At 47.5% G+C, this 24,813-nt stretch overlaps 1 protein-coding gene across 1 annotated transcript in view; it reads left to right on the top strand.

Annotated features, from left to right (window-relative positions):
• Positions 1-5,817: 5,817 nt before the first annotated feature.
• The window catches only part of SERINC4 (serine incorporator 4), a 44,160-nt gene continuing 25,164 nt past the window's right edge, over positions 5,818-24,813 (top strand). The window contains exons 1-5 of the mRNA XM_083184104.1: positions 5,818-7,375; positions 8,608-8,775; positions 10,596-10,774; positions 14,585-14,664; positions 22,197-22,290. Coding sequence (XP_083040230.1) covers positions 7,289-7,375; positions 8,608-8,775; positions 10,596-10,774; positions 14,585-14,664; positions 22,197-22,290 — 608 coding nt within the window. The 5' untranslated portion in view covers positions 5,818-7,288. The remainder of the gene's footprint in view (positions 7,376-8,607; positions 8,776-10,595; positions 10,775-14,584; positions 14,665-22,196; positions 22,291-24,813) is intronic.

Below are 24,813 nucleotides of genomic sequence, written 5' to 3'. Positions count from 1 at the left end.
AATGCTGTTTTGTGCGCATGCGATTTTTTTAAACTGCGACGTGCGAATCTTGAAGAGTTCTGGTCACTTCCTGGCCACTCCTCTTCCACCTAGGGATGGCCATCCTTGCCATTGCCATCCATAGTTGCCATCAATGGCAATTCTGCAACTGGCCATCGATAGTGCTAAACTATGCAATAGACGACCATCAATATTTTTACATATCGATGGTCATCCATTTTGTTTGATTGATTGGCTGTTCCATCAATGGAGGGAAACCATCTCGTTCTCCCCCATCGATGGCAAAAGTATTAGACATCGGCCATGAACCATCGATGCTTTTGAATCATCAATGGTCGATGGCCATCCCTACTTTCACCCACTGTGCACATGACTGGAGAGGAGGCTGGATGCACGCTGCTGGGCGAAAAGGTAGGCAGGCTACACCACTGACCACCAATGATTTTAATATTTTGTAAACAACACTGCACACTGCACACCATTTATACTGTATACTTTAATGCTGCACCACTGAAAGTTGCTGGCCATGCAGGCCCATGTGCACACCATTATACTGCCCCACTTGCCAGCATTAAACTGCCTCACTGCCCACCATTATGCTGCAGCAGACCCATGTGCACACTGTTTGATACTGCCCCACTGCCCACCTTTATGCTGCAGCAGGCCCATGTGCACACTGTTTTATACTGCCCCACTGCCCACCATTATGCTGCAGCAGGCCCATGTGCACACTGTTTTATACTGCCCCACTGCCCACCTTTATGCTGCAGCAGGCCCATGTGCACACTGTTTTATACTGCCCCACTGCCCACCATTATGCTGCAGCAGGCCCATGTGCACACTGTTTTATACTGCCCCACTGCCCACCATTATGCTGCAGCAGGCCCATGTGCACACTGTTTTATACTGCCCCACTGCCCACCATTATGCTGCAGCAGGCCCATGTGCACGCTGTTTTTACTGCCCCACTGCCCACAATTATGCTGCAGCAGGCCCATGTGCACACTATTTCTTGCTGCACCCCGCACATCAATGTATTATCATAAACACCTCACCAATTTTTAACTACAAAACAAACTTTATTTTACAACACCAACTATAATAGAAACTTTAAATATCAACAGTATAATAAATGCAACTATAATACACAAACGTTATTTCTTAACAATATTTACATCTGTTTTTTTATTTTAAATTCTGCAGATGTCGCATGAAATGCAGGACTTCCTGTTTGGCTTTATCAGCCTTTACCTTGAGGAGGAGTGTTTGTGGCTGACGTCATCCCCTGACTACAGCAATAAAGGCAGCGGGAGGCTACCTACAACCGCCTGGGGGAGTACTCGAAGTCCACATACTTTGCCGCCTCGGTGACATGGGTGCGCAAAAAAATCGCAAACATTCGCACTGTGTTTGTGAAAGAAAACAGGAAGATAGAGTAGTCCAAGAGGTCGGGGGCGGGTGCAAACAAGGTGTATGTTCTGCAGCTGTGGTCCTACAAGGAGCTCAACTTCCTTTTGGAGAAGCGGTCACCAAAGCAAACAGGAGTGCATGGAGTTAAAATGGCGGTACTCTTTACCTAGCACGGCGCCCACGATCTTGATCGTGGGCATCGTGAGGTAAAAAATCGCGTCGGTCGCGTCGTATGCGGGCTAAAGATGCCCGGACGCGACGCGACCGACACGATGTACACGATTTCCCCATTGAAAACCATGTTAAACATGGACATCGCGTCGGTCGCGTCGCGGCCGGCCATAAATGTGCACACGATGGCCGCGACGCGATGCCCACGATTTGCCATAGGAATCAATGTTAAAAGGCCCGATGGACACGATTTTCAGGTTAAATGGCTCAATGGACCCGATTTTACCATAGGAAACAATGTTAAATGGGCCTTAGAGCCCAAATAGCCACCCTGAAGTGTGAAATGGCCCCCCCAATTGTTTACGCCACCCCACGATCAACGTCAACCCGAAGCGTGGCGAGCGCAGCGAGCCCGCGTTGGGCGGCGGTACGCGTCCTCCGACCTTTTCATACCCCCACTATCCACGTCGGCGTGGAGTTGAGAATAGAATAGTGTGGCGAGCGCAGCGAGCCACCGAGCCCGAAGCGTGGCGAGGGGACGCGGATACCTTCACAGGTAAACGCGTCCCTTCGCGGGCTTCACAGGTGTCCGCGTCGCCATGGACACCTGTGAAGCCCGCGAAGGGACGCGTATAGCTGTGAAGGTATCCGCGTCTCCTCGCGGGGCTTCGGGCTCGGTGGCTCGCTATTCTATTCTCAACTCCACGCCGACGTGGATAGTGGGGGTATGAAAAGGTCGGAGGACGCGTACCGCCGCCCCTCGCGGGCTCGCTGCGCTCGCCACGCTTCGGGTTCACGTTGATCGTGGGGTGGCGTAAACAATTGGGGGGGCCATTTCAGAGTTCAGGGTAACTATTTGGGCTCTAAGGCCCATTTAACATTGTTTCCTATGGTAAAATCGGGTCCATTGAGGCATTTAACAGTAAAATCGTGTCCATCGGGCCTTTTAACATTGATTCCTATGGCAAATCGGGAGCATCGCGTCGCGGGCATCGCGGGTACATTTATGGCTGGCCGCGACGCGACCGACGCGATTTCCATGTTTAACATGGGTTTCAATGGGAAATCGCGTCCATCGCGTCGGTCGCGTCGCGGGCAGACATAAATGTACCCGCGATGCCCGCGATGGGCGCCGTACTAGGTAAAGAGTACCAAAATGGCTACCTGTTTCTATATCCCCCCAGATTGGCCAGCCCTCTATTTAAATTTGTCAAGATCTGTTCGATAATCTGGTGTGCTTTTTAATGCATTCAATGCGATCGCATTCGATATTGCAATCCCACCAGTTTTTTTATCAAACGGTGCATTCGATAAATCGCATGATCGAATGCAAAATCGAATGCACTAAAATGCTTTTTTCATGTGATTTATAGAATGGTGAGCTTAAAGGGAAATCGAACCTGAGATGGCATCGAATGCAATTGCAGCATAAGCTGTAGTGTGTCTTGAATTGTGGGGCACTTTGTTACCTGTACTCGATTTTTGTTATTTATTTACTGTAATGTGTCTCCCTGTACTGTTCTATTGTATGCCCTCTGTACGGCGCTGTGAAACACTTGTGGTACCTTATACATAATATGTAATAAAAATTAGGTCCACAGTCAAAAGGTAAACATATAAAAAAAAGGTTGACACAAGCAAAAGGTCGACATGCGTTTTATACAACTTGTTCGTACTTTACCGTTGCACTGCTTACATCAGCCACCCACGCACCCCCGAACATCCATCTACCTGCCTCCGTTTTCAGGGGAAACGCCCAGCGTTTTTATGGGGACGCCCATAAAATGCTGGATGTTCCCCTGTGCAAGCCCCCTGTCTGCCCCCTACCCTCCCCTGACACTACGAATGTATTGGCAAGTGTGATACTCGCTGAAGGCATTCGCACAGGGGGTTTGCACATGTGCAGATTCACGCATGCACAAACCCCCACCATCAAAAATGGGGATTAAATCGGCCCTATCTGATCGGGTCTGAATCAGGCCCTTAGTACACACTTTCCCTACGGTCAGCTGTAGCACTTATAGAAAAAAGTTCCTGAGTATTTAAGCCTAAAGGCCCATACACACTGGGTGACTTTGAGATGAAAGCCGCTCAATACAGCACGTTTGAGCGGCTTTCAGCTCAAAACCGCCCAGTGTGTATGCCCCAGCGATGAGTGCTGCTGCGCGCTCTCGCAACATCTCTGGGAAAGCCGCTCATCTGCTGGTAATGATGTGTAAGCACGTCACCATACACTATGGGCGAGATGTACTAAGCCAGCGGTGGCCAACCCGCGGCTCGCGAGCCGCATGCGGCTCGCCACGCTGAAATTTGTGGCTCCCATCGGGGTTTTGAATTTGGCGCCAATTCGGCTGCCAATTCAAAACGCCGCATCGGCAGCCAATAGGAAACGGCCGCGGCGAGCCAATCAGCGCTCGCCGCGCCGTTTCCGCCTCGCCCCGGCGTCTGACATCTCTTACCCGGGGAGTGCGGGCTCCGGGCAGCGACGGTGACCGGGCTGTAGCTGCTGCTGCACACACAGGAACCTCCCGCTCCCGTCTTCCTGGCACTGAGCGGGGACTGGAGGCGGCGTCTGTGCTGCTATATAAGGTCACACCGCCGGCGGCCCCGGGCACAGCGCTGTACGGAGCCGGCCGGGACACAGACAGTATACAGGGCATCGGGCTGCGGGGTCATTACACAGATGGCTCCGGGGGATTATACTTACACTGGCACCGGGACAGTCACACTGGGGACAATAATGGAGTCACAGTGGCGCATGGGGACAATAGTCACACCGGCACAATAGTCACACTGGCACATGGGGACAATAATGGCGTAACAACAGCACATGGGGGACAATAATGGAGTCACACTGGTGCACCCAGGCTCAGGACAGTCACACCGGCACATGGGGACAATAGTCACACTGGCACATGGGGACAATAGTCACACCGGCACAAGGGGACAACAGTCACCCTGGCAAATGGGGACAATAGTCACATTGGCACATGGGGACAATAATGTCATTACACTGGCACATGGGGGACAATAATAGTGACACACAGCATGGCATGCGGACAACGGTCACACCGGCACATGCGGACAACAACAGAGCCACTCCGGGACTTGGGCCCACTTGGGGTGCATGATGCGGATACTCGAGGCCCACTATTTGCCATACACTACTAGTGTGAACACTTTGGGGCCCATTTAGAATGACATATCTGCGTCTGATTCCCTGTGACGCCCTGTTACTAGGACGCCAGCGGGAGGGCGAGATGTCTCCATGCCGGCGGAGCGCAGGAGCGCTCCTGAAGAGGCGAGAAGCCGCCGGAGGACGGCGCAGAAGACGGCGGCGGGGAGAACAGTTCCGGCGCCGCTGAAGAGGCCAGAAGACGCCGGGATCAAGACAGAAGATCTCCGGCGCCTTCTGGAAGAACAAAGAAGATGGCTCCCGGAGAGGCCAGCGGGGGTGGGAAGCAAAAGAGCTAACGAAGCTCCCCCCTGCAGCCTCTCCCAACACCAGGTAGGGGCCTTTGGTCTCCTACCCCCCATCCACCCTTGACCACCGGGTGTCAGGCACTAGGCCCGTGGGCACATTCAGGCCCTTCCGGCCTGTGGGCGCATTAGTCGGACCTTCTTGGCCCGTGGCTCATTTGTTTGTTGGGCCCTCCTGTCCCTCTAGGTGGGGCTTTTAGTTAGGAAGCTGGGCCCTCCAGCATAGGTGTTGCACTGTGGGCAACACCTGTGCTGGAGGGCCCAGCTTCCTAACTGTGGGGGCATATGATGTTTGGCACTGTGGGGGGCATATAATGTTTGGCACTGTGGGGGGCATATGATGTTTGGCACTGTGGGGGGCATATGATGTTTGGCACTGTGGGGGGCATATGATGTTTGGCACTGTGGGGGGCATATAATGTTTGGCACTGTGGGGGGCATATGATGTTTGGCACTGTGGGGGGCATATCTGGCACTAGGGGCATAAAGTTTTGTCATGTGGCCACTCCCCTTGTGTCATATGACCACGTCCCTGGCCACTCCCCCGATCACACCCCTTTTTTGGCGCGCGCGCCTTCGGCGCGCGCATGATGTTGGCTCTTTGGCTTGACCAACGATATTTTTCGGCTCTTTGCCTCTGACCAGTTGGCCACCCCTGTACTAAGCCTTGAAAAGTGATAAAATGGAGAGTGTTAAACCACCAACCAATCAGCTCCTTCCTGTCTTTTTTTTAAACACAGCCTGTACCATGGCAGTTAGATGCTGATTGGCTGGTGCTTTATCACTCTCCATTTTATCACTTTCCAAGCTTAGTACATCTGGCCCTCTATGTCACAGTGATGTTGGGCATCTTGCACTTTAATAGAGATGGATTTGTAGGTTGTCAGTGTTTGTGATCCTTATGTCACTCCATGGCTGATGGCTGTATTCTTATCCTGTCTAAATTAAGCCTTAATAAGCTTATCTACATCTCTAGCACTGCTCCTGTACTCGCTCAGCACCTTTCAGCGCAGGAAACCAATGTGAATCCATGAAATACACAGATTACCCATATTGGTACGATTTTGTGTTTGACTTTCAGCTACATCGGGGTTTTGTGGTGTTAATAACTGTAACCCAGACAAGGAACTTATTCTAATGACTTACTGATATATATAAATGAAGTAAACTATTATTATAAATATCATGAATAGAGAATTGTGGAATGTAGAAATAATACTAACAAATAAATAATAATTCATTAGGTTACTGTGGAGCCAAAAGAGAGCTACCCAAACGACAAACACCCCCTCTAAATGAGATAATCACTTATGTTTTGGGTTGAGACCAATGGTGTAACTACATACCTGTACACCACATTGGAAACTTTGCTGAAATGGTGAAAAATGATATAACACATGTAACTTTGCTATGGGAGTTGGTTCAGGCCAATAGGCTAACAGTCTAAGATATCTATGTGGAAATTAGAACAATATGATAGGCAAAGAATAATTTGCTTATCAAATAAATTAAAAATGCTTGTGTCAACTAGCCATGCTTTTACTTATTTACTGTAACATTGCTGGCATGCGTCTCATGTGTTGTCCATGGTGCTATATGTACTGTTATTTTGTAGTGTAACTAACTGGCTTTGAACAAATCCTATTTAATGTACTGAGCTTCCATAACCCTCCCCCTACTGTGCAGATGGTAAGATGTGGACTGAGATCCCACTGTCAATCAGATACTAATCAGTGTTTTATAGAACTGCATGTAGGCTGATACATCTACAGGATGGCTCCTTGAAACTATACATATAACTGGTCAATAACTTAAATGCCGGTATGGATGAAAGTGTTGCAGCTGACAGTGATGGCTACTGGGACTTTTGTCCTCATTTGTACCGTTGACATTATAGAACATGAGTGGTCTTCCCGGTGAAATCTGCAATAAGAACAAGCGACATCATGAAATAAGAAGGCCAGAGGGAGCTTACTACTAGGATTTCTTCAGACTTTATCACACTTTGTATGTAGGCTGAAGGCTGAAAAACTTCTAAAACTATTACTGGTGATGATCCTTTTTTGTCCTACAGAGGTCATTGGAGACTGATAACAGTGAATCTTTTTGGGGGCTAGCGATGGTCTATGACAACAACCAATCAGCTGCTGATCAGGACCTGGAAGATGTTTCCACCTAAACTGTAGATCTTTAGATTGTAGAGACCCAACCGTAGCTCGTTACAGCTATGAGGCTAATGGATGATATGACTGTCCGCAAAGCCCTGAGGAGAAACAGGCTATGTAATGATTTGCTGAAGTCTCTCTCATACCAGGTGAGTGACCCAAGTGTGTCTTAGGGGTACATTTACTAAGATGGTAGTTCTATTGAAGATGGAATGTTGCCCATAGCAACCAATCTGATGTTACTTATTTTTTATTTAGCGCCGTCTAGAAGATAATAGTTTGAATTTGATTGGTTGCTATGAGCAACATCCCACCTTCAATAGAACTACCATCTTAGTAAATTCACCTCTCTGTGTCTGTAGCATATTGTACTTTGGGCGGGTGTAACAATGTAAAAGTTGGGCATTAATAGAAAAACATCTGCTACCCAATGCCACAGTTCCAAAAATGCTACTGCCCATATTTGGGTATGACATTGGAGAGCTGCATTTTATTGTGTATTCTAAAGGTTGTTGTGGGTTTTTTTTTTAAAGAAAATAGAAATAGAATCCCTTTATTCGTCTCACAATGGAGAAATTTCAGTGTTACAGCAAGGTTCAAGTACAAGGGGACATTTAATAATATTGTCCTCATTGCAAAAATGTGATGTGATTGACAGACCAATCATAACTTAGCTTCCACACTAAAGCAAGTTAGGCAAATGAAATACATTTCCAATTAGTTGTTTTATACACTTGTACTAAATGTGTTGTGTAATAGAACCCTTATTTTGTTTATATAATTTTTTTACCTGTACACAGACTCATAACTCCCAACTGTCCTGGTTACCGCGAGAATGACCTGGTTTTTGGGGACATTCCTGCATCCCGCCTGGTGCCGGAATTGTCCCGCGGGGGGGGGGGGGGGGGGGGGCATTTATGAATGAATCACCCTGTCATCTGGTGAATAGATGCTGTGCGCATGCACACAGTGTCTATTCCCACACTAGAGAGGTTGGGGGCTGGCCAGCAGCTTACATAGCCACTGGTCAGGCCCTCTTACCAGCGAAAACGGGGCGTGGCCTTGCCCCATTTTGACTAAGCCACTCCCCCTAATTTCGGCATGGGGCCTTTGGCACACGCAGCTGACCCTCTTTGCCTGTCTACAAAGTAGGGAGGTATGCAGTCTTTCCCGGTTTGAAGTCATAAGGGGACCAGTAAGGTTGGTTATCATTACTGTATGTAAAGTCTAACATTGACCAAGCCTGGTTTTTTTTCTAGATACCAGGGTTGGGTTGTTTGTGGTTACTTATCATACTTTGGTGAGGTATTTAGAATAGGAGAGTGGTCTTAATGTAACATTTTCCTCTTATTACCTTTTACTGCCCTAATCTCCTCCTTAGATATGTTGCTGCTGTGGTCCCTCTCCATGCTCTCTGTGCTGGTCCTGCTGTCCCAGCATTAAGGTGTCCACTGGTACCAGGCTGCTCTATACCTTCTACCACATCCTGGCCTCCACTGTCTGCTGCCTGATGCTTTCCAAAAAGGTGTCAGAAACCGTTAAGGAACATGTAAGTAGCTGACTGCCGGAACTAAGGGACATTTAAGGTGCCGAGAGATATGGTGAAATCTCCAGTATAACAGGCTTTTGATGGATTTCCTGTGCCAGAAAACAAAATGTGACACTAGTGAATCTAGGCATAGAAAGCCATTGGGAATGCCATGAGGCCTAACATGTGCAGTCTGGTTACAGATTAATTTATCTTAACAGCCTGTCACAGGTGGTTTAAGAGAGCAGGGGGCCTGTCTGCAGGATTCTATGCAGGACCCCTCCTCTCTGCGGTGCAGTAGACTTTGGCATTGTGTTAGAGAAGGAATGGGGAACCTTTGGCACTCCAGCTGTTGTTGAATTATACTTCCCAGCATGCCCTGCTGCTATTTGGCCATGCTAAAACTGTAGCAGGGCATACTGAGATGCATAATTCAGCAACAGCTGGAAGGCCAAAGGTTCCCCATCCCTAGAGTCTTCTATGCATGCGCAACACTACATTACACTACAACAGGATTGATTCAACATCGAATGCGTCTGAAAACAAATCCATGTCTATTCGATTTCAATTAGATTTTGACTATATAGTCAAAATGAATACAGGCAATACAGTTATGTCCATGTTTTTAACCATTTGTTTTGATTGCAAACTGCTCATTCGCTACTAGTGATCAATAAAACGTCTCTAATGCTACAGGAACAACTTTATTTGGCCCAAGTGCCAGAGTCACTGAAGCATGTTCTCTGCCAGAGTGATGTCACCAATTACTCTGTATTAAATATTATGTCATTGGTTAATTGCAGTGCTTATAGAAAGTGTTTAGTATGGATTAAATGCCAGTTTGGTGGCTGACTTTAATTTACTACAGAACTTAAAGGGCTGATCAGCCTCATTCAGCATTTATCTATGAGCCCAGTCTTTAGGGACTCCACTGGATGCAGGTTGTTTTTAGTTAGGTTTGGTCATTTAACCCAACCAACACATTGTTATACAATTGGAATTGTCATCTAACCTTCCAATTTACCAGCTGCAAGACATGTATATTTACTGTTTAGTCAGTGATTTATCCAACTTTTGCTTGTGTTGAACTTTCTCCCATGTCCACCTTGCGCATGACAATGTTTTTTTGATACTTACCCTTCGTAATCCAATGACGGCAGCAGGAGCACTGCCGTAATCGCAGGGAAGATGGTACGGCGGCCTGGAGCATGGAGTGCAAACCAAGCCATGTTAGGGGATGTGGTACACTAGTTTAGGATCCATGTTATCAAATCTACTAATTGACACCAAAAACCCCCATGAAAAACGCAGGTCTACCTTTTCATGTGCCTATCATTTTCATACCCACCTTTTGCTTGTGCTGAACTTTCTCCCATGTTGACCTTGTGCATGACAAAGTTTTGGGTCTAGGTCAGGCATGGCCAAACTGTGGCCCTCCAGCTGTTGTGAAACTACACATCCCAGCATGCTTTGCCATAGTTTTAGCATTCCCTAAAAGCAAAACTGTGGCAAGGCATGATGGGACTTGTAGTTTCACAACAGCTGGAGGGCCATAGTTTGGACAGGCCTGGTCTAGGTGAACCTGGCCAGGTAAGCCTTGGTCTATGAGGTAGCTGGAATGAAGGAATCTGGTTATCTATTCCAGGCAGGAGTGTTACACAATACCAGTGATGGCAGTAGAGGAACTGCCTCTCATGGAGAAAAGGGTGCTGTGCTGGGTTCCAGCAGCTAAATAATGTATTCTAGTCCTTTGTGCTACATTGTACTAATAAATATAGATACTTGAGAAACAGGATTCACTTTCTTGACCGATTTAAACCTGTGTCTCTTCGTTAATACAGGTGCCTTGGTTTTCGCTCCTGTGCAGTCATCTGCCTGGCAGTACAGACTGTGAAATCCTGGTGGGATATACAGCTGTGTACAGGGTCTGCTTTGGCACTGCATCATTTTACTTCATCCAGTCTGTATTCCTTGTCAATGTGAAGTCTACACAGCAGTTCCGGGCTATGGTCCACAATGGGTAAAGTGCAACACTGTACCGTTTCTAGTACCACAGACTATTTCTACATGTGATAGAGACAGAGAGTTGATGCTAATACATTTATATACTGTACCATCCCAGTTTCAGTAGGACAGCCTTGCTTTTTAAGCACTGTCCAGCCATTAGCATTATAAGGTTGGGAGGGCACCCTCCCATCACTGCACGATGTGGCATTAGCCTGGCCTCTTTTGACCCTAGACCCCCTCTCAAATGTTGGATTTGGTTGAGTAGGATTTCACCATGTCAGTGTTTATAAGGTAAAAGGTGTTTATGTGTTTTGATGCCTCCCTGTACATTATGACTATTAGATGTAATCTTGGATTTCTGTGACCTTGTGCTCATACATGGTCACATATCACCTTGTGAAAGGTCGAATTTCCAGTAGGCATTACATTTAGCACCAATGCCTGTTCTCATTTCCGGTGCTGTTCTCTTTTTCCTGCACCTGATGATTATTAGTGTGCTTAAATTATTATTTTTTCGATGATAGAGTTTGAAAACGTCACCTTGTGGAAGTACAATAGCACGGAAAAGTAAAGGGACAAGACACTTTGCCCCATCTATCAGATAATGTAATGCCTACTACAGTAATGCCAATCCTCCTACAAAGTTATTGTCAAAACAGGGATTTGCATTGATAGCTGCCTGATGTTTGGGTCCTTTAACGCATCAGGGAAAGCATATATACTGTATTATGTATCAAATGATGACTTGCAATACACAAGGCCTGATTCAGGTTTGTAAGTAAAGCATAAAAGCAAGCAAATAGGCAAACCCATGTTGGGCTGCAGGTGGGGAGTTAGAGATGGGTGGTCTGTGTTCAATCTGAATCTAAATTGCAGTGTAAAAATAAAATTGTCAAACATTTGTGGGGCAACATGCAAAAGCAGAAAGTATTTATTCTGTACAGAAAAAAAAAAATTGCTGCTGCCCTTGTATGGCAAAATGGTTTGTTCCAGGCACAAAGGGGGAAATTTACCAAAATGGATTCGTAGAAAAAAGGTGTATTCGTAGGGAGAAATACACCTTTTTTTTACGAATTTGTATTTTCGGGATTTTCTATCCCCAAAATACAACAATTCGTAGTCCTAGGGATGGAGCATTCGTATTTGTATTTACAAATACGAATGTCTACACCATCGATAGAATACGACAGGAATCACCATTCAAAAGAATGGTGGTTCCTGATTTACTAAGCAGCCGTATAGAAATTACGGCTGCTTTTGTCCACGAGAATACGGCAGAAAAATAGAACACCATTTTCCTGTCGTATTCTCGTTTTAGCCTGCACGGATCAGTCAGATCCGTGCAGGCTGCGGTGTAAAAATAAATAAAGTAAATAAATAAAAAAACGGCGTGGGGTCCCCCCCACAGCCGAAACCAGCACCAGGCTGACAGAGCCTGGAGCCGGTAATTAAAAATCAGGGAACCCGACAAATAGGGGTTCCCTGATTTTTAACAACCAGCCCCAGGCTCCTGCTCTGGGGCTGGTTCCCAAAATACGGGGGACAAAATGACTACGGGTCCCCCGTATTTTAAGAACCAGCCCCAGGCAAAACCAGCCAGCAGGGTAATGCCACAGCCGGGGGGAGACTTTTTATGCAAGTCCCCCCGGCCAAAGCATTCATCCCTACTGACCAGTCAGCCTGGCCAGGGGCCCTGGGGGAGTGGGGACCCCCCCAATAAAGGGGTCCCCCCCCTCCAGGACTTACCTGACCAGGCTGAAGCCTGGTGCTGTCCCCGATGCCCCTGGGCGGTGGGCATCGGGCTGATTCAAGTGTAAAAAAAAGATTAAACTATTGTTTTTTACTGTGGCACTACAAGTGCCAGCAAGCCTCCCCAGCAAGCTGGGACTTGGAGAACCACAAGTCCCAGCCTGCTGGGCATTAAAGGGCCCGCTGGCACTTGTAGTTCCACAGTTAAAAAAATAGTACACAAAACACACTGACACAAATTTTAAATAAAAGTTTAATACACACATCACACACACACTGATACTTACCTATCTTGATCCCGTCGGTAGGTCGCTGGCTCCGGTGTCGGCGGCTCCGGTGTCGGCGGCTCCGGGGTCGGCGTCCTGTCTGAAGAAAATCCATGGTGGACCTGTGGAAGGAAATCCTACTCACCAGGTCCTCCATGGATGGTCTTGTGTCTTCTGTCTTCTTTTCCAGGGCTTATTTCTTTATCTTCTTTCTTCTTCTTTACGCTGCCGCCGGGACTTTCAGAGCTTCAGAGATGTTTCCTCCTCGACGTCTGGACTAAGAATGAATTCTAGCCAATCAGGAGCCGCCTAGCAGCCAATCAGGAGACAGTAAAGTCGGCTCCTGATTGGCTAGAATTCATTCTTAGTCCAGACGTCGAGGAGGAAACATCTCTGAAGCTCTGAAAGTCCCGGCGGCAGCGTAAAGAAGAAGAAAGAAGAAAGAAGATAAAGAAATAAGCCCTGGAAAAGAAGACAGAAGACACAAGACCATCCATGGAGGACCTGGTGAGTAGGATTTCCTTCCACAGGTCCACCATGGATTTTCTTCAGACAGGACGCCGACCCCGGAGCCGCCGACACCGGAGCCAGCGACCTACCGACGGGATCAAGATAGGTAAGTATCAGTGTTTGTGTGATGTGTGTATTAAACTTTTATTTAAAATTTGTGTCAGTGTGTTTTGTGTACTATTTTTTTAACTGTGGAACTACAAGTGCCAGCGGGCCCTTTAATGCCCAGCAGGCTGGGACTTGTGGTTCTCCAAGTCCCAGCTTGCTGGCACTTGTAGTGCCACAGTAAAAAAACAATAGTTTAATCTTTTTTTTACACTTGAATCAGCCCGATGCCCACCGCCCAGGGGCATCGGGGACAGCACCAGGCTTCAGCCTGGTCAGGTAAGTCCTGGAGGGGGGGGGACTTGGCCAGGCTGACTGGTCAGAGGGCTGAATGCTTTGGCCGGGGGGACTTGTATAAAAAGTCTCCCCCCGGCTGTTGCATTACCCTGCTGGCTGGTTCTTAAAATACGGGGGACCCCTAGTCATTTTGTCCCCCATATTTTGGGAACCAGCCCCAGAGCAGGAGCCTGGGGCTGGTTGTTAAAAATCAGGGAACCCCTATTTGTCGGGTTCCCTGATTTTTAATTACCGGCTCCAGGCTCTGTCAGCCTGGTGCTGGTTTCGGCTGTGGAGGGGACCCCACGCTGTTTTTTTTAAATATTTTTTTTTCTATTTTTTTTTACACTCTGCAGCCTGCACGGATCTGACTGATCCGTGCAGACTGCTAGAAAAATTCGTATTAGCGGCCGTATATATGGCCAGCTAATACGAATGAATACGACATCAGAGGGTTACAAAGCAGATGTATATGACTGCTTTGTAATTTCCCCTCCGGAACACGACTTTGCATACGACTGAAACAGTCGTATGCAGTCGTAGGGGAAATACCAATACGAAAAACTAGGTTTTTCATATTGGTAAATTTCCCCCAAAGGGTCCGATTCAGAACCATTCGGGACGAATTTGTTCCCGGGCTGTTCGTTCCGGGAAGGGCGGGCAGGGGGTGTTAGCAGCAGAACACTCAGCCTTTTATGGGAGTCCCCATAAAAACGCTGGGTGTTCCCCAGAGAAAGCAAGGGTGGGGTTACATGTCTGGCTGGGCAGTGTTCACCTGTTCGTTAGGCTGCGATTACGCACAGGACAGCGAATCAGGCCCAAATTTACTTTCTTTTTTTATTTTTCTTCAAAACATGAATCAGGCCCAAAGCAAAATGTGGATACTGATTTTTTTTTTTTTGTATTGTGGTTTGTAGGTTTTGGTGTCTGAAGCTCCTGATCTTAGTAGGAATGTGTGTTGCTGCATTCTTTATCCCTAGTGAGTCTTTTATACGCGGTAAGAAAAAACACAACTTGTATATTTCATTATTTTGTATCATTTATTCTTGTATATGTGTATGGCACGAGGCTGCAGTTATAGAGTGGAAACAAGGAACCCTGATAGTCATTAAATTGCTAAGAGAAATGTTTAAAAAAAAAACTCACTCTGGGGTAAACTTACTAAGGTGGGAGTTCTATTGAGGATGTGATGTTGCCCATAGCAACCAGATTCTATTATTTATTTAGCACCCTCTAGAAGATTATAGAAGATTATAGATAGAGTCTGATTGGTTTCTATAGGCAACATTCGGTCTTCAGTAGATTTATGTGTCATAGGAAATAACCCCTGCTGAGCTGACATTTACCAGGTCCATTTTACTAATTATTTAATATGTGTTTTAAATTATATGATTGCAAAGTGCATAATTATTCTCCACAGGGAAGGCGTAGAGGAGGGGGGGGGTTAGATATTGCTAAATAACCAAACCTCTATGGATGTGGTCACGCACATTGGATTTGGTTCCTTGCTGGTCACTGGTGTAGGAGGGCCTGTATCATTCCTCTGAGAGTTAAGGCAAATATACCACCTATTGGGGGAAATTTACTAAGATGTGTATTCTACTTCACATGTGATGTTGCTATGGGCAACCAATCAGATCCTGTCTACTATCTTCTAGAGGGTGCTAAATAAATACGAAGTAGCTTCTGATTGGTTGCCCATAGCAGCATCACATGTGAAGTAGAATATACATCTTAGTAAATTCCCCCGCAGTGTTGGTTATTGGATTTGTTGTGCTTTGAACCCACTGCCAATTATGTCATTACAGTGCTTTAATCCTGAGCTGTTTTGTACAAGATAGCCTACTTGTGCTTTTAACCAACTGTTTGCCTAAGTGAGTCTAACCTTAAGAATGGTAACAGTGGAGCCATGCTCTGAAAGAACCTGCTAGATGGCAAGATATAACATTTACCCAGTATCCTCTTACGTGATGTATTGTGTAGTAGGCAAGAGTCAGGGTAGAGTCTCTCAGGACTGGGTGGTACAGATATTAATATTATTTATTAGATTAGTGCCATTTATAGCCATGTATCATTCGAGTATGTATGTTTGGACTGTGGAATGAAACCACAGTGCCAGGAAGAGACCATATAGGCTCGAATCATATTGAACCTATGATCGCAGATCTGTGAGGCAGAAATGTGGTAATTACTGTGCCAGTGTGCAGCACAGGCAGGTTAGAATAAGGTGGGTTGGGGGACACAGGTTAGTACAAGGTGCTGCAAGGTGCTGCAGGTTCAGGCTGGAAACTTATAGTTGTTCTTAGGATACACATACTGTGATGTCTGTACAGGGACAGTATCAAAGCTGAGAGCAGGGCAGCCGAGAGAAATGCTGGGTCCCGGTAAATTTGGGGGCGTGGCCTAAGTGTGGGAGGTGTGGCCAACCATAACGGTCCAGACCACACGGGGAGGCTGTAATCTCCCATTCCCCATGTCCCTGGTGAAAGCAATGACAGGTATCCCCGCAGACAAAACACCACCCAGACTGGACACTGCAAGCTCCAGAATGCAGAGTTTGATGTCCGGTCTGGCGTTCCGGGGTCTAGTCCGAATCCGGTTTTTACTTAGTCCCTGTGCTGGAGGCATTGGTAGGTTAGTGGGACATGTGCTGGGGAACAGGAATGGCAGAGAGGTATTCTGGGGCATACTGTATGAAGGTTGGTGAGAGGTGTGCTGGGACACAGGAATAGTAGTGAGAGGTGTTCAAGTTAGGTTTAGGCACAGGGGACTCCGTTAGGATGTGGGGGGATTAGGGTTAGGCTGTGGGGAGTTAGGTTTAGGGACTTAGAAGGAATGGTAAAATTGCGAGCCGAATGGGGTTAGGTTAGAGTGAATGGAGAAAAGATAGGTATACCTATCTTTTCTCCATTCACTGTTTCCACAAGCTTTTTGGTGAAAGCTTCTTTGGTGTCACCCTGGGCTGAAGGCTGTTTTGTTGCGCTGTGGTTAAATCAAAAATTCTGTCTACTGGGGTTAGGTTAGAGCTAGGCACCCCCACCTCTGGTCATCCATATGTATCCCCAGGAAAGTTTGTAGGAGGTATGCTGGAGGGGTTTTCTGCACACGAAGGTTAGCGAAAACAATACAGGGGCAAAGTGTGCTGGTGACACAGTAAGGTTAGTCAGCGGTGTGCTGGGGGCGTAGGACAGTTAGTGAAAGGTGTGATGGGGCAGAAGAAGGTAATTATGTTAGGCAGGGTATTATGATTCTGAAACCTTTTTAGAAAAATGTATTCTTTTTCTGTTTTTCTAAGTTTTAATTCCCATTTGAACTCAAGCAAGACTTGTTTATTGTTTTTTATTCTTTATATTTGCATTAATTGTATAGTGTATGTGCATATTCGTTACCTACATACACAATATTATACAAAATGCGATGTCTTAAATACAAATATCATATGATATACAGGGTCTGATTCAAAGATGGTGATTTTGCATGTGTCCTTAGTATCTATGCACAGAGATGCAGTACAGGATCAGACGCAGGCCTGAGAATTCTAATGGGCATTACTGGGATGTAACATAAGGGTGGTGAAATCGACATGGGCTTGTGTGTATCTCTGAAAGTGGCTGTGTTCACATATGCTCACATAGGAGACCACACTCTGATGGAGAACCTGCACTGCCATAGTGACAGTGACATTAGCATAAATACACAGCCACCACTGCAGCAAAAGACAATCAGGCCCATAGAGAATCATTTGTAATAGGATTTTAGTCTGTGTTTTCTTGCATAAAATACATGCTTTTGTGCTGTGCATGTGCACCAAAATATCTATGAATATGTGTTTATGTAGCAGGCATGGCCAGCAAGCTGGTCCTCCAGCTGTTGTGAAACTACAAGTTCCATCATGCCTTGCCACAGTTTTGCTATTAGGGAATGCTAAAACTATGGCAAGGCATGCTGGGATGTGTCGTTTCACAACAGCTGGAGGGCCACAGTTTGGGCATGCCTGTTATCTCTTATATATTTAGCCAGATCTGTCACTCAACCCCTGTGGAGAACGTTCCTGTGTAGAACAGTTTCACTTTCATGTGTCTGACGTTCCACCCCCTTGACATCACCTCCCCCCGCCCAGCCAGGGCTACAGTACACGCCCACCATCCACCATTACTCCACAGCCACCATCCACCATTACTCCTGCACATCCCTACCCTCTGCCAGGACCCCCGCGACCCCCCCTCCCTTGATTCGCGGGACCCCCGCGAACCCCCCCTCCCACGATTCGCGGGACCCCCGCGACCCCCCTCCCGCGATTCGCGGGACCCCCGCGACCACCCCGGTATCCGGACTATTGTTAGACAGCACTTACATCGACAGCCATTACATCGACACCATTAGTTCGACACCTCAATTGGTCGACATGGTTTTAGGTCGACATACCATTAGGTCGACATGTCATTATGTCGACAGCTCATTAGGTCGACAGCTCATTAGGTCGACAGCTCATTAGGTCGACACTGCCATTAGGTTGACAGTGTCTATGTCGAGAGTCAAAAGATCGACATGGGTTTTTTCACTGTTTATTGAGCCGACATGTGCCGACAGGCGGTATTTCATGCCCTAAGCTCATTAGGTCGACATGTTTTTAGGTCGACACTGCCATTACGTCGACAGTGTCTATGTCGACAGTCAAAAGGTCGACATGGGTTTTTTCACTGTTTATTGAGCCGACATGTGCCGACAGGCGGTATTTCATGCCCTACTATCCACTAGGGCGTGGTGGGAGAATAAAATAGTGTGCCCGAAGCATAGCGAGCGGCTGCGGTACACTTCAAACTGTGTCCATGTCGACTGTGTCGACATTTCGGCCAAAAAACAGTGAAAAAACCCATGTCGACCTTTTGACTGTTGACATAGACTCTGTCGCCCTAATGGCAGTGTCGACCTAAAAACATGTCGACATAATGAGCTGTCGACCTAATGAGCTGTCGACATAATGACATGTCGACCTAATGGTATGTCGACCTAAAACCATGTCGACCTATTGAGCTGTCGAACTAATGGTGTCGATGTAATGGCTGTCGATGTAAGTGCTGTCTAATATCCGTCCCAGACCCGACCACCCCCTCCCGCGATTCGCTGGACCTCCGCGACCACCCCCTCCCGCGAAACGCGGGACCCCCGCGACCCTCCCGCAAATCGCGGGACCCCAGCGACCCCTCCCGCGAGCCCCCTCCCGCGATTCGCAGGACCCCTGCATCCTCCCCTCCCGCGATTCGCGGGACCCCTGCGACCCCCCCTCCCGGCATTAAAAGGGCCCCCCGCGACCCCCCCTCCCGCGATTCACGGCCCCCCCCCCTACTATGATTTGCGACCCCCCTCCCGCAATTCGCGCCGCCCCCTCCAGCGATTCACGGAACCCCCCGTAGCGCCCCCCTCCCGCGATTTGCGGGCCCCCTCGGCACTTCTCGCGATTTGCGACCGCCCCCTAATTCACGCGATTCATGCCCCCCTCACGCAATTCACGGCACCCCCCACACCCCCCTTCCTGCGATTCGCAACCCCTCACGACCCCCCCTCCCGCGATTCAAGAAAACCCCCCCCCCCCCCGTAGCGCCCCCCCTCCCGCGATTTGCGGGCCCCCTCGGCACCTCTCGCGATTTGCGACCGCCCCGTAATTCACACATTCGGGGACCCCCCCTCCCGCGATTCTTTCCCCTCTCACGCAATTCACGGCACCCCCCATACCCCCCTTCCTGCGATTCGGAACCCCCCACGACCCCCCCTCCCGCGATTCATGCCCCCTCCCGCGATTCATGCCCCCTCCCGCAATTCACGGACCCCCGCACCACCCCCTGCGCCCACCCTCCCTTGATTCACGCCCCCCTCATGCAATTCACGGCAACCCCCCACACCCCCCCTCCTGCGATTCGCAGCCCCCCCACGACCCCCGCCTCCTGCGATTCATGACCCCTCCCGTGATTCACGGACCCCCGCACCACCCCCCCTTGACTCACGGCACCCCACGCGCCCCTCCCGCAATTCACGGACCTCCGCAACCCCCCCTCCCGCAATTCACTAACCCCGACAACCCCCCTCCCGCAATTTGCGGACCCCCCTTCCCACGATTCAAGCCCCCCCGAGCCCCCGCCCACGATTTGCGGACCCCCGCCCCCTCCCGCTAACCGCGGATCCCCACACACCACCCCCCCTCCCGCAATTTGCAGACCCCCTTCCGGCAATTCCACCCCCCAGCGGACCACCGCGGCCCCCGCTCCCGCATTTCACGTACCCCCGTGACAATGGGGGATCCTGTACCACCACAAGCAGGTACCGCCCCTAGGTGGGAAATCCGGCCCTGGCTGCCGCACTGCAGGTTTCCCCACTGCCCTCTGCACCAGCGCCACAACTTTTATCAATGTCTTGCCCACATACCACTATTATACAGCCTCCTGCTCTCATGCACGCTCACTCCCTCCCAGTGGGAGGAGACGCTCACCCACTGCCGGGAGCTGCATACTGTCCCCCACCCTCCTCCAGTTCTAGGGATGCCCATCGACCATCAATGATTTTCAAATAATCGATGGTTTATGGCCGATGTTGAATACTTTTGCCATCAATGTGGGAGGACACTGCCCTGCCTCCTGTTCTCCTGCCCCGTAACTTCCGCCAGTGGAGACCCGCTCACCCTGTGTTGCCCACATTCCCCTATCATGCTTTACCGCCCAGCCTCCTGCTCTCATGCACCCTAACTCCCACCCAGTCGGAGGAGACACTGACTCCTGTATTTCTGTGCTGCCACGCTGGACCCTCACCCACTGGCAGAAGCTGCACAGTGTCCACCACCCTCTTTAGTCCCCCGTATGCCCACACACCCCTATCACTACCCAGCTTCCTGCTCTCCTGAACCGTAACTTCCACCACTGGGTAATCGCTGACGCTGTGTTGCCCACATACCCCTATCATGCCTCATATCCCAGCCTCCTGCTCTCATGCACCCTAACTCCCACCCAGTAGGAGGAGACACTGACTCAGGGCCACCGTCCGGTACTCCTGTGCTGCCACGCTGGACCCTCACCCACTGCCAGAAGCTGCAATACAGGGCATCTTTCATACAATTCTAACCATATTTCTCACAATACAAATGTTCACAAATTAAGGGGCGTAGCCCCTTACGCCGGTGTGAAGAGCGCCCGTAGGGCGCGATGAATCACCTAGTAATAATATATTTTGTATCTCTACCTTGCTTCTGCTTACACGTACATAGTGGAATGGGGGAAAGAAGAATTGCGGGCATATGTAGGTTGAGTACAGTGATAGCATATTTGTGTATCTCTTGGAAGTACTAGAAGGCTGGTGCAATTAACACACACAATAATGACCGTGACGATCAGCTGCTTTGGATTGCCTGTTACCCCAACAACTGTTTGTTGCAACTATACTTTGTGAAGCATCTACTGCACACTGCAAAGCCAAATATCTATGCTATGTCTGCACTTTCTCCACGCCGGGGATAAATATTATTCTCTATTATTGCCAAACATTCAGCACTGTCTGATACCTCTTTCACACTGCACTTGTTAAATGGTATATTTTTTTCCCATTTTAAAACGTTTAAGGCTGCAGTGGGAAAGCGCCAGAGTTGATTTACCGGTTAAAGATAACCGGTATTTCAAAACGTTTAAAAATCAGAGTCCTACACGTTTCAGAGCCGTTTTTTATGCAGTGAGAAGTAAAAACAACAGATTACAGACCTGTGATAGGCTTTACCCTGCATTCTGCCTTGAAACGGGTTGACTGATGTGAATGGTACTTAAACGGTATATAAAACGGTAATCTACTGCAGTGTGAAGGCTCAGACCCGTTTTAAATACCGTTTAAAGATACCGGTTTTTGAAATGTTTTGTCAGTGTGAAAGCAGTATGAGTATACTACCATCACCATTTCAGCATATGCAAACATTTACAAAAGCAATAGATGCCAAATAAAAATGCTAGTGGCTTCGCTGCTAGCTTGATTGGGTTAGGCTGATAATCTGTAGACTGGAGATAAAGACATCATCATGCTTTAGAATGTTGTACATACTGTTATGCAGCCAGGGGCAGGTCTGAATATGACAGGGTCTGACCAGGCTTTTCTAGGGATGCGGACACAATTTGGGTTCTGCAGTATGGAAAGGGTCCGTCATACAGTGGGAGAAGGAGGTGGAGCAGGAGGAAGGGAGAACATACAATTCACTATTTTTTTTACAAATGTTTCGTGTTCATTCTAGTAAAGATGCTGGACCTTTAAATACCCATACCCATGCAGTCCTCTTCCCTGCCTGGGGTGTCGCTCTCTGCTGTGGTACTTCTAGCACAGTGTTGTCTGTATTGCAGCACTGATATGCAGACCAGACCTGTGCAAGAAATACCACAGCAGGGAGCAACACCCCAGGCAGCAAACAAATCATTTAGCATAAAGCCAAAATCTCAGACTTAAAGAAAAGGCAATGTATGAGTTAGGCCAATGTACTTTAATAGCATCTAGCATTTGTTTCCTCAGTGTGGCATTATGTCGGTGTTTGCGGTGGATTCTCATTTGTCCTCATCCAGCTGATTCTGATAACAGCATTTGCCCACACCTGGAACAAGAACTGGTGAGATTTCCTTCTGCTCATAGGATTGTTTTGTACTTTTGCCGGATGATGACTTATTTCAGACCTCTGACTGAGAAATGGCAGTAATCGAATAATTAGTTTGGTGTGTATCCCTACTGTCACCACATGGGGGCAGTAAAGACAAAATGAACCAGTGATAAATGAACTTTCCTTTTATGCCATTGTTATCATCTTAGTAGAGGACCTCTAGACATATTTTAATGCCACACCTTTATTGGAGAAGAGAATAGTATGCAGATCAGCTCTCACTTCACATATTTAAGCCTTTCACATATTTAAGCCTTTCAGACAATTCTTTAAACACTTTGGGTCTGATTTAGATGTGCGCAAATGCATTTGCAGCTGAGACTTTGGCCCTTATTCTGATTCCCTCGCAAAGGCAAATTCCTTCTCAAATGGACAAAACCATGCTGCACTGCAGATGGGACAGATGTAACATGTGCAGAAAGAATTATATTTGGGTGGGGTTTTACTTCAAAGTGACATTTATATCATACTTGCGTACTTTTGAAAAGTAATTTCAGGGAGATTATAGTTGGTAGTAGAATTTTGCACAGCGCCCCATTGAGGGGGCGTGTCGTGGTCCACCCAAAGGGGCGTGTCTTGTTCCATATATGGAGAGATTGTGAAAAGAGATTGTGAATGTGGCACCTAGAAGCGTGGGTGTGTACTGCTACATCTGAGAGGAATCTTTTAAAATGACTTATATCCAAATGTAGATGAGCCCCAAAGCAGTTAGTAAGAGATACTATGGGATGCGTTTATTTAAAAAAAAAACATAAAGCATAATAAACCTGGAGGAAATAGATAAAAAATAGATAAAAATAGATAAAAAAAAGAGGAATAAAAATAGTCCAGTTCATACGGTACCGTATACGAGTGTATCACAATTGGGTGGGTCCGTTCCTATGGTGTCTCCTGGATAGTAGTAGGTGATTTGTATCCAAATGTGACAAAAGGGGGGTCTCTTTGTGGCAGGCTCTTCTGGAGTGGCGTACTCCTGGTATAACACCAATGTCCTGATTAGGCACGTGTAGGTCCCAATTGGGGGATGCCAGTAGGTAGCCCGGGGTCACAGCGGGTGACCCGGTAATCCATAGGTGGATTATAAGGAATACCACAATCCAGTTCTGAACTTCCATTCTTGTCATCACTTGGATCCGAACCAGTCTCCCCCCCTCCTTCCTGTGTGCAACCCGCTGTGACCCCGGGCTACCTACCGGCATCCCCCAATTGGGACCTACACGTGCCTAAATCAGGACATTGGTGTTATACCAGGAGTACGCCACTCCAGAAGAGCCTGCCACAAAGAGGCCCCCTTTTGTCACATTTGGATACAAATCACCTACTACTATCCAGGAGACACCATAGGAACGGACCCACCCAATTGTGATACACTCGTATACGGTACCGTATGAACTGGACTATTTTTATTCCTCTTTTTTTATCTATTTTTATCTATTTTTTATCTATTTCCTCCATAACAGGTTTATTATGCTTTATGTTTTTTAAAAAAATAAACGCATCCCATTGTTTTTTCATCCTATTGGCACGTATTGTTATCTCAATTTATCATTCATTATAATCTAGCGCAGTGTACCTTTGTGTTTTCTCTTGTACCCTAACGGGGGCTTACTACCCCCATCTCCACACTGCAGCTTGGCAAACCACCTCATATCTATTTGCGCCCCCCACACCGGGGAGTAATTCGTTACTCACCACCCCTCCCAGTAAGAGATACTATACTTGGTAAAGTGCTGGGAAATGGTGCTGATGATTCAATATAAATTAATCTGTCTCTCTTTCTCCTTTTTTCCCCAAAAATGTAACAGTGTAATGTGCGCTAGGTGAAATGAGGGAGATTGCTAAACTAATGAGGGAGAGCGGGAAATTGCTGTCATTTCAGGGAGTCTCCTGCAGAATGCAGGAAGGTAGGCAAATATGATCTATATTGCAGTGTAAAAATAAAGAAGTCAGTATTTTCCCTGCACAGAAATAAAATAACTCACCCAAATCTAATTCTCTCTGCACATGTTACACCTGCCCCCCCCCCTGCAGTGCACATGGTTTTGTCCATTTGAGTAAACCAAAATAACCCCCTTTGTATAAAGCAGATGTGCAACAATATGGTAATGTCATCACCTCTGAGAATGTATAGAAATGGCCATAATCAATGTCTCAGATCCGCTGCTTGCAAACAAAGCATACTTGCCTATTTTAAAGTCTCTTCTCCGGCACCAATTCTGGGGGCGGTGCTTGATGCAGATGTCATCAAGCCCCAACCCCAATACTGCAAATCCAGCAATCTTGCGGGTCTTCAAAGAGTGAGCGAGCTAAAATGATGTGATTTGCATTTATTTGCATTTATTTCTGCTGTGTACAGGATAGCAGTTGCAAACAGTAATATGTCCCCAGGATGATTGCGAGATCCCCGTGTTTTTGCTTTCTTTCCCCCGTTACCGCTTCCAAGCAGTCTCTGACTGACAATCACCTTGTGAAAAA

The sequence above is a fragment of the Crinia signifera genome, chromosome 4 (genome assembly GCF_055691185.1).
Source record: "Crinia signifera chromosome 4, ASM5569118v1, whole genome shotgun sequence".
In the NCBI taxonomy this organism is placed as follows: domain Eukaryota; kingdom Metazoa; phylum Chordata; class Amphibia; order Anura; family Myobatrachidae; genus Crinia; species Crinia signifera.
Note: the sequence above shows the minus strand (reverse complement) of the source record. Positions and strands in the feature narration are given on the sequence as shown.